This window comes from Acanthisitta chloris, unplaced genomic scaffold (assembly GCF_000695815.1).
Source record: "Acanthisitta chloris isolate BGI_N310 unplaced genomic scaffold, ASM69581v1 scaffold7429, whole genome shotgun sequence".
NCBI lineage: Eukaryota > Metazoa > Chordata > Aves > Passeriformes > Acanthisittidae > Acanthisitta > Acanthisitta chloris.
In genome coordinates, this window is record NW_008689711.1 from 17,417 (window position 1) to 31,044 (window position 13,628).

The following is a 13,628-nucleotide window of genomic DNA, read 5'->3' on the forward strand; positions in this document are numbered from 1 at the left end:
GATGGAAATTGTGCAACAAGGGAAAAGAGCTTCCTTTGTAATTGCTACTTCTAATAACCAATTTAAAATATATCATTGTCACAAGTCAGGACTGTTGTAACAAAAATTTTAACTTGCAAAGTCCTTAGCATACATAGCACAATGATGTGATATAATTTAAATCCACATTTTCCTTTATCTATAGAAAAAATATAATTTCAAAGAATTTATTGTAGAAAATTACTAAACAACACAGATGATTAAAATGTAATATGAAGGAGCTCTTGGAGATAAGGAAAAGGTCCATATATCCACCTGGATACTTTTAAAGGTAGTGAGTTATGATAGTGATATATTTGAGAAGAAATACTTACACCATCATAATTTTCACTGCTTCCTGTCGAAGGTGATTCCTGTAAAATAATGAAAAAACTTTTATTTTCATATAAAAGGGACTCTTACATGTTCTTAATTGTGAAGAATATAAAATAGAAGAATAAAAATAAGAAGCTACTTAGAGTCTCCAATTTCACCTAAACCAGGGGATGTGCAAGAAAAGAAAAAAAGATGTAACTTTACCTGTTGCTCAAGCAGAAGAGGTTGGAAAAACCCTCCTTGTAAGTACTCATTTTTGTAAGGCAAAATTTTAGATAAAGTTGATTTGCAAAGTCAGCCATTTTTTTCATATTCAAAAATCCCATTATCTGTGCTTTCTTTCTAGATCCTGTACTGGAAGTATCAATTTGCTATGAAAAAGCAATCTGAATTGTATATCTTAGTACTTTAAATAAATGATTTGTATGACTTCAGCTACTTAACATGTATTGCAAAACAAAACATAAGATGGTCCCTACAGAATGATCCTGCAGTGAGTTTCACATTAATAAAATATGGATTTTAAATAGTGTGTTCATTCATACTTTCAACAGTTTCTGCATAAGTAAGGTGTGTAGAGTAAATACACAAAATATTTTCCTTTGGAATGAGCTAATGCATAAACAATGAAGTAGTTAAAGTGCTGAATAGTCACAGGGCACAGTTAGCAGGAGAGTATATATAGTGCCTCATCTTCCCTCCGTTACAGAAACATTTGGAGTTGTAAAGAGGTAGATAAAAGAGAAACAAAAGGTAAAATGGCATTTCCATGGTCATCACTTGAAAATGACAGAAATGCAGAACTCAGTGCACATAAGAACCAACACAACAAACTTAAGCTTTTGATGTAGGAAACAAATAACATTTACCTGACCATAAGACTCAGCACCACTATATGCAGAAGATCCACCCTGGTAAGAAAACATAAATAATTTTCATACTGAGAACAGCTTTTTTTTTTTGACACTGTAGGGATCCCTTCTAGGGAGATTTAAAAAATATGATTATTTAGTTAGTAACCAGAATGGCTATTGAGCAAGTCATTGTTATGTCCTCATAAAACACTAATTTGACATAGTTTTAACTCCAATTCTATTTCCACTTTTGAAGATACCTTCATCTTGCAGGTATTTCAAGCTAGTGTTGTTGAGGAGAATAATCTTTAACAGCTAGAGGCACCCCACTTTTTACTCTCTTACAAGACTTTCAGGTTGCTTAGTTAAAAGTATATAAAAATTCACTCACTCTTCAAAGAAAAAAAAGGCTTAATGAAAATATAGCTTAAGCCAAAATACAGAATGTAACTGCATCTAGGACCCAGGGTATTGGCCCTCAGCACCCTTTATACAAAGAGGAAAAAAGAGTACTTACCTGACCATAGGATTCACTGCTGCCATCATAAGCAGAAGATCCACCCTGTAGAGAAAATAAAAAAAGTTTCATTAGGTTCCCCCAAGAAAGTGTTTTCCATCTTTCAAGGACATTATAGGAGAGAAATAACAGGAGTCTCTTCTCTTTAGGAACAAGGAAGAACACCTACCTGTCCGTAAGATCCACCAGGATAGAAGGAAGGCCCACCCTGCATGGAAAACACAGAAAATTACTGTCTTGTAATCAAACTGTTCTCTCAAGCAATACTTTTAGACTGCTCCTGTGCAGGTACAGTGACCAGAATATTTACCTGGTTACCAGAGTAAGAGCTGTGGGAAGAACCTGGACCACCCTGAAATAAAAACACAGACCAGCTATTTTCCTGCAGACCAGACAAAGAAATACCTGCCTATCTGCTTCTCACTTCATAGAGTATAAGAAATCTTCTGGCAGTAATTTTCTTAGCCTGCTGAAATTTGAATACTGCAAAGGAAACTGCAGATACCATTCTGTACTGTTCTGTACTGTTCTGTCAAGCCTCACACCATTAAGTTACATCAGGGTTAGTTTCTCTGCTCTAAGAGACAACTGTCAGATCATAGAGTATAAGAAATCTTCTGGCAGTAATTTTCTTAGCCTGCTGAAATTTGAATACTGCAAAGGAAACTGCAGATACCATTCTGTACTGTTCTGTACTGTTCTGTCAAGCCTCACACCATTAAGTTACATCAGGGTTAGTTTCTCTGCTCTAAGAGACAACTGTCAGATCTGTAACTGTAGCATGTCATAGCACCCACAATATTGGGAGTGAAGGAACCAGGAGGATGGGAGTCTGCATTATCCTGGCAAGGGAGGAAGAACTACTACCTGTCCATAGGATCCTCCAGGATAGAAGAAAGGCCCTCCCTGTGCAGAAGACAGAATGGGTTACTGGTTTGTATTTGGCTAGGCCTTTGGGGAAGGTTTTAGATGGAGTTTCTGAATAGGGCATTTTATCTGAGTGTTTACCTGGTTACCATAATATGTGCTGTGTGAAGAACCTGGGGCTCTCTGAAATGAAAACACAGACTAGCTATTTTCTTGCAAACAGGATAATGTAAATACCAATGTACCTGACTCTCACTCTAGGCCAATAATATTAAACAAGAAGGAACATTTTATCACTAATTTTCTGGATCATTCCATGGAAGTTGTAAACACAATTTAGTCTTTTCCTCTGACAGATTTCATGTTGTAAATTACATAGAATTGATTCAGTTCTTGGGTATTATGATAGACTCAACTCTTGGGTGTTATATTTCACATCAGCCACTCTACGGGGAACATAAGAGTGGAAATAAAAGATGTTTTTCTTATCTCTAGAAACAAGGAAGAATTTCACATCAGCCACTCTACGGGGAATGTAAGAGTGGAAATAAAAGAAGTTTTTCTTATCTCTAGAAACAAGGAAGAACACCTACTTGTCCGTAAGATCCACCAGGATAGAAGGAAGGCCCACCCTGCATGGAAAAAACAGAAAATTACTGTTTTGTAATCAAACTGTTCTCTCAAGCAATACTTTTAGACTGCTCCTGTGCAGGTACAGTGACCAGAATATTTACCTGGTTACCAGAGTAAGAGCTGTGGGAAGAACCTGGACCACCCTGAAATAAAAACACAGACCAGCTATTTTCCTGCAGACAAAGAGTTTAAATACCTGCCTATCTGCTTCTCACTTTACACCCTTTCTCCAGTTTTGAGCTAATTTTCATGTACCTAAATAAAATTCAAGATCATTCTTGTTAAATTTGAAGAAATCTTCTGGCAGTCATTTTCTGAGCCTGCTGAAATTTGAATTCTGCAAGACAACTGCAGATACTATTCTGTATTGTTCTGTCAAGCTTTATATCACTAAGTTACCTCAGGGTTAATTACTCTGCTCTAAGAGACAGCTGTCAGGTCTGTAACTATAGCATGTCATAGCACCCACAATATTGGGAGTGAAGGGACCAGGAGGATGGGAGTCTGCATTATCCTGGCAAGGGAGGAAGAACTACTACCTGTCCATAGGATCCTCCAGGATAGAAGAAAGGCCCTCCCTGTGGGAGACAGAATGAGTTACTGGTTTATATTTGGCAAGCCCTTCAGGGAAGGTTTTAGATGGAGTTTCTGAATAGGGCATTTTATCTGAATGTTTACCTGGTTACCAGAATCTATGCTGTATGCAGAACCTGGGGCTCCCTGAAATGAAAACACAGACTAGCTATTTTCTTGCAAGCACACATTTACACAAGTGAATCCATTTCTCAATTCCTATTCTTTCCAATAAAGCTTTTGAAGAGTATATTACAGCAAACATTAAAAGAGAATGCTGAGGGTTTTTTTGTTAGAGATAAGGAAACCTTTTTTCTGTTCAGGTTAGAACACCTGGAAGTAGTAGTAACATTAATTTATCTCTTTCTAATCAGAGAATCTTATGTCATACCTTGCAGACTCTGCATTGTTTGATGACCTTGATGATCTTTTTAAAAATTGCCAGAACACTGGGAACTTCCAAAGTGTAAATAGTGTTTAGGGAAGCAGATTTTTCAGCTCATCACTTAAAGAAGGCTATTTTACCAGTATACAACATCCACTATTACTGTCACATCCCCTTTACATACAAAACAGGGAAAGTATTGTTGTATGGTCACACTGCTTCCTCAGATACTCTTTGTAGACTGAGATCTTGCCTTTAGCTGAAGCTTGGAGGAAAAACGGAATAATTGCAGTGTGAGGAATTTGGGGATCCACATATGGAAAACCTTCTTTTCCTTTGTAACAAGGTGGTTGAAATATGTATAGCTTTGACTCTTATTTTATACTATTTTCCAGGTCTGAAGAGACCTTTGTGTAACTCAGAGCCTTTAAATTTAGTAGAAAACTTTTTGCAGAAATTTTCCTCCTGTGCTGAAGAATCTTCAATGAAGTAGATAAATATCTCTTTTATATAAGGTTTATCAATGCTGGTTTATTTATATGTATACATCTACCTATACCTTGCTGTATTTATTCAGAAGAATGAACCTGCCTATCAGGGCCAATTTATTTACATGCTAATCTAGGGCACTGTAGCTGCCACATGTAGAGAACCTGGACAGAAGATGAAGATAAGCTTGTTTATTAATTCCAAATATTCCTTTGCAAAGATCACTGAATTTACTGTTGAGTGAAGGCAAAGATGAAGGCTATTGCTACCTAGTTTATCATAAAGTAATTTGATCAGCTGATATGATCACAAACGGGAAAACAAATCTCCTGTGTATCAAAGTGGACATATCTGCACTGAAAACTGGTTTTCTAAAGTGTCCAATTTTGATGTCTTATTTTCTTCATGTTGAAAATTTTTGTTGATAGCAACTAAATGCACTCTCCTCTCCCCAGCCAAGCTGTGGTGGCTTCCTGGTAAACGTGAAGTCTCTTTTTGCAGCAATTAAAGCATGCACAGAAAACAGCTCTGTTAGAAACAAAACTTGCATAAAGATGTCCAACTTTTTCCTTGCAATTGGATTTGTTTATATAGAATTACAATCATCCAATGAATAAAAAAAGCTTTTCCTCAATGAATTTTCAATATTAGTTATTTAAATAGACTGGTTTGTGTTTTAAAACATGTAGGTCATGGTTACTGCTGGGCCTCAGTTATATGAAAGACATGGTATGTGTTAAAGACAGTTAAGTTCAGAAAGCAGTGATTTTTTTATACAATTGGTTTGTTTAAATAGCATATGTTTTTATAGAAAGAATAATCCACAAAATTATTCTTGTTGAAATTGAAAATGAAAAAAATGTTGCACCATTCAAATGGGTTTATGTAAACACAGCTTCAATAAAAGCTCAAAAACTAAGTACTCTGATAGAAGATAGGTGACTTGAAAATCCAAGTTCACCTGGCTTTGCCAGGTGAAGCCAGAAGCCTGGTCAAGCTAGTCTATAATTTGGCCTTTTTCCTGGCATGGAGGCATGGCCTAAGAGAAAGGTTTATCCAGTAGAATTGGCAATGAAATTGCAGTGGTTCTCTTTATGGGAAAGAACTGTTCAAATGTCAATTTAAGAGATTACAATTTGATATATTTATCAGATTTTGATATTTTAGTCACGGTGTTTATTCACACCAGCAAGAAAGACAAAGAAACTAAGCTGGATGCAATTGAATTCTGTGGTTACTACAAGACTAGTCTTCAAAAGTAAGGAGAAATTAGCACATAACACTCAAGTGACAGAGCATCTGGATCACCAAGAATGTTAGTGGCAAAATGGTAGTTATATGGTAAAGTGGAACTCATTTTTCCATTTCATTGTGTATCATTCTACCTATACTAAGGAAATCAACAATAATGTTTAGTGTTAACCAAGTGTCCATAGGTGATTAATTCAAGATACTCCATTATGCAGATGGAAGTATAAACTCAGAAGAACAATTACCTGTCTGTGACCACTGCTTCCATCAGGACAAACACAGCCACCCTATAAATCAAAAAAAAAAAAGGAAACAATCATTGCCTTGTGGAAGTTTAAAATAAAATCTTATTTGATATGATTAACTCAGGGGAAGAAAGACTGTGGGACTACAGAGCAGCTGTGACCTTTCCTATACCTAGAACAGATGAGGGGACAGCACAGCTCTATACAATTAACATTTGCTTTGCAAGTTATGATAGTGCATCTCTCAGTGCTGTCTCAGCAATAGATGCCTCATAAAGAGAGAATTATTTGGGTATTCAAGAGTACAGAGAATCACCATTGTGCTCTCAGCAATAAAATGGACATGAAATTGAAACTGTTAAAAAGTGATTTCAGAGAGCCATTTCTTCATTTAATCTGAACAGGATAATTTCATTTACATAATGCAGAACATCACCAATCCCCTGTGCAAAACTACTGTACTTAAACTCTGACTCCTGAATTTAATGGGTTCAAGTACCAGGAAGCTACTTGGCCAAGACAAGTCAAAAATAAATAAAATCCTGACCTGATTACTTGATCCACCACTGGTTGCCACAAATGATCCACCCTGTGAAGAAAACAATTATTATTTATCAAAGCATTTTGTCAGAATTTAACATATAAAATTATGTAGTAAGAAGTAAGGTGACACACTCTATTACTTCCCTGCACCAACAAATATTATCTGTTGAATCATTATGAAAACAAACTTGAATGATGCCTAATCAGTGACTTGATACAATACACAAGGAATGGATATCAGGAAAAATAATTAAGGAAACTGTTACTTTCTGGAGCTTAGAGATGTCAGTGACTTGATATAATACACAAGGAATGGGTATCAGGAAAAATAATTAAGAAAACTGTTACTTTCTGGAGCTTAGAGATCTGTCTGCACTATTGAATTAGACTTCAAACTCTCTGAGACAGAGGACTATGCTGGTATTAAATCTACATAATGCTGGGCATAGCAGGATCGTAGTTCTCTGGGAAGCTGATAGGTACCAATACAATATAAAATATTAAGAAAAACAATCACATGCCACTCTGGATCAGCTAAATTTCACATAATTCTCCAACATATACACTTCTGCAGCAGCACATAATCCTACAGAATATGAAAGTTGAACCTACATTTGTAACAGAAGTACATAATCCCTAAGATGTATCTTCTTGCCAAATTCCAAATGAAACAACCGATCTGGCCATTACCATCACTAGAGCAGGACAGTTTATAAGAAAAGATTCTAAAACTATTTCATTTGTGTTTTGTAGATTACTTTTACAAAATATTATGTAAAGAAACACCTGCAATGCTTACCTGCTTAGTGGAGTGAAGGAACAGAAGAGACTGTATACTCTGGGCCCATTATCACTATTTGCAACGTTGCAAAATTATAACACTATAGAGAAAATGCTACCAAATCAAACTAGCATCCTTCAGCACAGAACAATTAGTGGAACCTAACTTTTAGAATAAGATATAATTTATCAGAAAGCTCCTTGCAATGATATTGTGCAGCTCACACTGTGTTATTACCTGGACACCATCGTGACTGCCATTCGAAGGAGAAGATGAATTCTGTGAAGAAACAAAAAATGACACATTTTTCCATAAGGGTAATAATTAAAGCACATAGTTCTATTAGGAAAGAACTACCTAGCCCTAAGCAGAAATCCCTGTTGTGGAAACAGGATCCTTCTTCTTTTTATGGGTAATACACCAAGGAGCTGTAACACCAACAGGAGTCAGAAAAAGTGACAAGAATGGCTTACCAGTACATCATAGGCTCTTTCATTTAAAACATGTGATGTATCCTGTAAAAAACAATAACATTCACTATTAGGAGGTGAAAGCTCTATGATAGGCCTTCTATTTTTTTTTACATATTATTTATAACAACTCCAGACCCTTTAGTGCATGCGTTGAGAAGGAATGCCTTATTATAGAATAAGAAAAGGTTATTTGCACATGATTTTTGAAGGCTACTACTGAGTCTGACTTGAAGCTGCACAATATACATATCCACATCTCCTCCATAACATGGTGAGCACAATGAATTACCAACATTATTATTTCTTACTTCACTATTCTATCTTCCTTCAGCTAAAATTTCAGCTGTCCCCTGCTTATATGACACTGTAACTTTTACTCTAGTTTGGACCAACTCTGTATGTGCTTAATGAAGAACAGGAATTTGAGCTGCCCTATACTTCAAAGAAGGATTTTCATGTTGTTTTTTTTTTAAATATATATGATTCCTTTAAAGAAATTCACCCATAGAGCAAATAGGCAAGTAGTTTTATTTTATTTTTTCCTTAAGTAGGAGACTATTAATTAGAGGAAAATTAGGCTTAATTAGGACAAATCAGGTATAGTTAGGGCTAAAATCCTACATGAAGTCAAAAAAAGAAAGAAAACAAAGGTTACTTACTCGGGCAACAAGAACCTTCTTCTTTGCACAACCAGAACGCTGTAAAGGAGCCAAAAGTCTGTTATAACTTTATAGGTGCAATCATCTACACAAAATACTTCAGCAAAAATCTACCTAAACTTGTCAAGGTGATATATTTTGGAACAGGAAAATGTCTGGAGCTTTCATTTTAATATCAGTAGGAGTCTTAAAAAGCATATTCTTTGTCTGCTTTCACTTTTATCTCTCCTTCATCAAAAGTTCCTGCCTTGTGGACTCTCCCTCAGCTGAGCCACTGTGGTTTAGAGAGCAATCAGTGTAGTGATTTAAAAAAATTTTTTTTAACATTCCCCATCCTTCTTCATGAGACAGTTTAGAACCAAACTCTTTTACAATGAAATCCACCAATACAGATTGGATAGGGAGGAAATAACAGCATCTTTTGGGAATGAAGGAGGAAGTGCTGAGGCTCCTAAACAGGGTTTGCTGCTGAAGGATTTTTTTTCAGAACCTTTTGAATTGCATGCAATGCATTCAAGGTAAATACAAGCCAAAACAAAAGATGTTTTCAGAAGGCCTCCTTACTTCCTACAGTGTGCTGAAGTGCTAAAGCACTACAGAGGAAAAATAGGGAAAACAATGAAGCAGCAAAGTGTATGGCTGACAGCTGAAGGCAAGGCAAGGCAAGCAGCTGATGACAGAAGGTTACTCTAGATGGCAGTAAAACAAACAGCTGATGACAGGTTACTCTAGATGGCAGTAAAACAAAAGGAGGCTGTGCCGGATGGAAAAAGCTCTTCTATGAACAGAAGTACCAGAAAATGTAATTTATTTACACAGCAATATATTTGCTTGGTCACAATCTATCCATGTTAATCACTTTCTGTTTGTAGGACAGACGGAAAGTCTTGACAGAGAGCATTACTAGGGGTCAAATGTTACTTTACAGCAACAGCAGATAAATGAGTTTAAATTGGAACAAGTGAACACAGCTTGAGGTGGCTACATGCCTCATGGACTCAGGTGGTTTATTCCCAAATAACTATCCAGTCAATGTGCATATACCATGAAGAAAATGTGTTAGTATAAATTTTTAGAAGTGTTTTGCAGTTTTAAATGATTGTGCAGAAGCCTTGAGCACAGAGAATTAATTAACTTTTTGAAGGTACTATAAAGCAATCATACATTACAGTTAGAGGTCCATGGGTCTAATGTAGAAGTGTTCAGTTAATAATGTTGCTATTAATCATAAGAATTTGAATACTACAGAAGAAACAAAGTACTTACCTGGCCATTGGCACTGTAGGTAGAGTCATTCTGGAAAAGAAAAAATGATTTCCTTTTTAACCATTATTTAAATACAGGAAGCTTACAGAAATCTGATTGTTTCTGATACTGCATACAGGCATAAAAAAATCACTTCTTGCTCACATTCTTCACAGCCTGTCTAAATTAGTCTAAGATCCTACCATTCCAGTCTGAAAAACACTTTAATAGCAACTTCAGACTGGTAGAAATGTAACATGAAAAGCAGTGGAATATCTGTCACTTCTTCAATTTGCTGTATGTATTTAAAGATTTTCTTTCAGATTTGCTTTTTAAAAAAGATTACTGCAAAATGTATCTTTACATTTTTTTGGAAAATATTCTGTTACTGCAAAGCCACTGAAATATTTTTAATCATATTTCATCAAGGTAAATGCATTTAAAACCACAAACTGCATCTGTGAACACGTGTCACAGTTTTCAGCAAGAAAAGATGCAGTTGCTCAAACAGCTGTTAGTGTGGGAAGTCAGCATTCTTTCTGGATCATTCTGCTCACAACATTGCATCTAGCAGTGCAATATTTTCTCAACTATATGCAAATATGGTAGAGAAACCACACTCACATCATCACAAGCGTTGGGATTATTGCTTGAGAAATCTTGGGATTCCTAGAAGGACAACATATACCAGTTATTTCCTCACAAAAATGGATGGTTAAAAATACTCTCTGATGTTGTACTCTGCAAGGCAGAATAGAGGCTCATGCAAAGAAAAAGCTGAGTTAAATTAAAGTAAGATCTTTATAAGGACAAAAAGGAGTGAAAGACATAGTTGCTATAGTTGCTTACAGGGAATGTTCTAATCTTTAGTAAAGAAAAAAAAACTAACCCAGAACCAATCCAAGACAAGAAGAGCACAGAAACGATTATGTTTTATTACATCTTTGAGAAAGACAATGCAGGGACTAAAGGGACTACAAGTTACATTAACTAGGAGAAAGAAAGAACTAGTTACCTGACCATCATAATAGCCATCTGAGGAGGATGATCCACCCTTCAAAACAAAGAAACCAACCAAAATCAGAGAAAATTAGAATATAGAAAACCTGACTTTGAACAGAGACTAAAGCTTATATTAAGTGATGTATAAGTAGAGAAATAGAGTACTACTTACTTGGCCACCACCATAGTTTTGTGAGGATCCATCCTAAAAGACAAACAAATATAAGCCCTACTTCAGAAGAAACTGGGATTTTGTTTGGGGGCTGTAAAGCTGGAATAAACTATTACCTAGGATTTCTTTGAACAAACACAACTTTCAAGATATCTAGATATAACTTAATAAACATAATAAAAAATCTTACAGGAGAAAATCAAGGTCTACCTACCTGGTTGTCACCATAATATCCACCCTGATAAGAAACAGCAACAAAAAAATAATTAGAATCAATATTACAATAATGCAGATTGGATATTGATCAGCCAGCATGGAAGTAAAACCTCATAAAACCTCACTGGGAGGAAATAATAACCTAGTACTTACTTGGTTACCACCATAGTTTTGTGAGGACGATCCACCGTAGTTCTGTGAGGAGGATCCACCATAGTTTTGTGAGGATGATCCCCCGTAGTTTTGTGAGGATGAACCACCCTGTGAAGACAAACCAGGAACAGTTATAATGCTGGAGAACTGAATTTGATCAGAATGCACAGAGCTATCTTAGGTTGCCAAGTTCTTTCTATATATGTGGAATTTCAGGCTGGAGCTGGGGAGACTCTCAAGAGTCTATACCCTCATGAACAAGAAAACTGTTCTCTAGATTAGAACTGCTTAAAAGGTTTGTACCAATGGATAATAAAGAGCTACCTACCTGACTGCCCTGTGATCCACCCTAGAGATCAGAAAAAAATTATGCATCCTTTAGACACTGTCTATGGATTATTTTTAATGAAAGTTACAATATTGCTTCAGAAGAGTAAGAAGCAGAGGTAGATATACAATATAGATATCATTTCTAATGTAGTAGACACAGATTGCAAATAGTGCAAAGGTAAAGATAAGACATATATCAAGGAACCACAGACATTTAACTTGAAGTAAAGCCTAGTACACAGATAAGTTTCATTCTGAACAGTCTCTAGAGAATGCATTTTTTTTTCTTCTGTTGAAAACCGACTTTATACGAATGGAATGAAAAGCTCCCCTGGTAGCAATATTGTACAGAAGGCTGTGATCTGTGAGATACAGTGACCTCAAGGAAATGGTTTTAAATAAAGCACTTGGTATGTTTCAACATGCCCTCTTTAGAAGAGGACTGTAACTCCTCCAAGTGAAGTCAAAAGAGATATTTATAGAAGTATTAGTGTCAAAAGTACATAGTAAGAACAGTGAAATCCTGAGCTATTGAAGTGAGTGGAGTATTTGTCATTCACTAAAATGGGACTCAGAAGAGGCAAAAAAAATGAAATGAAAAGTATTATCTTTCAAGTTCTATCAGAGTTTAGAAAAAAATTAAGCATTTCCTTTAGTCTTAGAAAGAAGCAACTCCTCTTTACAGAAAAAGATTGAAAAGCTATTATAAAAATTATATATCTATATATTATTATTTCTAGTCAAAATAATATATTGCAGTGCATGGTATATACTATACCACATTATAATAATATGGTGCAGCAATATCTATGTTGTTTGCATGTTTATAAATATAGTACATATTTATATTGATAAAAATGGTATTTGTTGATCCAATGAATCTATCAGATTTTACTATTTCTTGTGAAAATTCAGCAAGAATCAAAAAGAAGTATCACAAACAAAAAAGAAATTGTGTTGTTTTCTTACTAGTTTTTAACATCACAGAGATTACTTCTTCAAACAGAGATTACTTCTTCAAACATAGCTGACAACTTTTAGGATAGTGGTTTTTAGAGTTCCAACACTGAAACTCCTAACAAATACACATGTAGCTGTCTATAGTTCACTGCACAACCTGAATGAGTTGTTAAGCCAGTCTGTTTCAGGAACCTCAAGTGGCAGTCCTAAAATATTTTCTGGCTTTTGACAGGAAAAGTCCACAGAGAGGCTGCTGAGCTCCAGCCCTGATTTAAGTTGTGCCAGTTAAGCAACTCTGCAGCAGACTTGTTCTTTCCAGAATCTGGCCTTAATGTCCTATAGAGCTAGACATTTCACATACATAATGCTAGGAAAAAGAGGAAGAAAAGACCCCAAAGCCGCTGTGATGATCCTGTGTATAGGAAGATAGTGATTTCCAATCTCATAATTGGTAAGATTACATTGATTTGCACTATATGAATATGAAGTTGATACTAATTGAGTTAGTGGCAAAACTAATTTTGAGTGCATCTGAAAATAAGAGGAGAAAGACCATTTACCTGGTGGCAGGGATTGCTATCATATGAAACACCCTGTTAAAACAAACAAACAAAAAGGTAAATGCCCAAATTTTCATTTTTCTTGCAAAGCAATTAGCTTTCTTAAAACTTCTAAACTGAGAACTAATGTAACAAAACTCAACATAAAACTTTACAGAGCGTGAGTTTAATTTTATTTAATCCTTTAAGTGTGTGGCTTTACCCCCTGTCACTCCCATACCCACATACTGACAAGCATCAAGACATATGCACACAGGTGATCAAAGGACTACTTGTGAGCCAAATGGAAAGAGAGGTAGGCTGGCAATTGATGTCTCTTTGTATCACCCTAATTTCTCTTGATTGGAAAGATGAACTGCTGATGAG

At 35.7% G+C, this 13,628-nt stretch overlaps 1 protein-coding gene across 1 annotated transcript in view; it reads right to left on the reverse strand.

The window, feature by feature from the left end:
* The window catches only part of LOC103808720 (loricrin-like), a gene marked incomplete at both ends in the record, with an annotated part of 28,221 nt that extends 14,926 nt beyond the window's left edge, over positions 1 to 13,295 (reverse strand). Inside the window, 18 exons of the mRNA XM_009081522.1 lie at positions 354 to 392; positions 1,224 to 1,265; positions 1,726 to 1,770; positions 1,895 to 1,933; positions 3,186 to 3,224; positions 3,327 to 3,368; positions 6,169 to 6,210; positions 6,716 to 6,757; positions 7,730 to 7,771; positions 7,966 to 8,007; positions 8,625 to 8,663; positions 9,891 to 9,920; positions 10,494 to 10,538; positions 10,885 to 10,923; positions 11,044 to 11,076; positions 11,258 to 11,281; positions 11,413 to 11,520; positions 13,263 to 13,295. Of these exons, the coding sequence (XP_009079770.1) occupies positions 354 to 392; positions 1,224 to 1,265; positions 1,726 to 1,770; positions 1,895 to 1,933; positions 3,186 to 3,224; positions 3,327 to 3,368; positions 6,169 to 6,210; positions 6,716 to 6,757; positions 7,730 to 7,771; positions 7,966 to 8,007; positions 8,625 to 8,663; positions 9,891 to 9,920; positions 10,494 to 10,538; positions 10,885 to 10,923; positions 11,044 to 11,076; positions 11,258 to 11,281; positions 11,413 to 11,520; positions 13,263 to 13,295 (765 nt within the window). The remainder of the gene's footprint in view (positions 1 to 353; positions 393 to 1,223; positions 1,266 to 1,725; positions 1,771 to 1,894; positions 1,934 to 3,185; positions 3,225 to 3,326; positions 3,369 to 6,168; positions 6,211 to 6,715; positions 6,758 to 7,729; positions 7,772 to 7,965; positions 8,008 to 8,624; positions 8,664 to 9,890; positions 9,921 to 10,493; positions 10,539 to 10,884; positions 10,924 to 11,043; positions 11,077 to 11,257; positions 11,282 to 11,412; positions 11,521 to 13,262) is intronic.
* Positions 13,296 to 13,628: the final 333 nt, after the last annotated feature.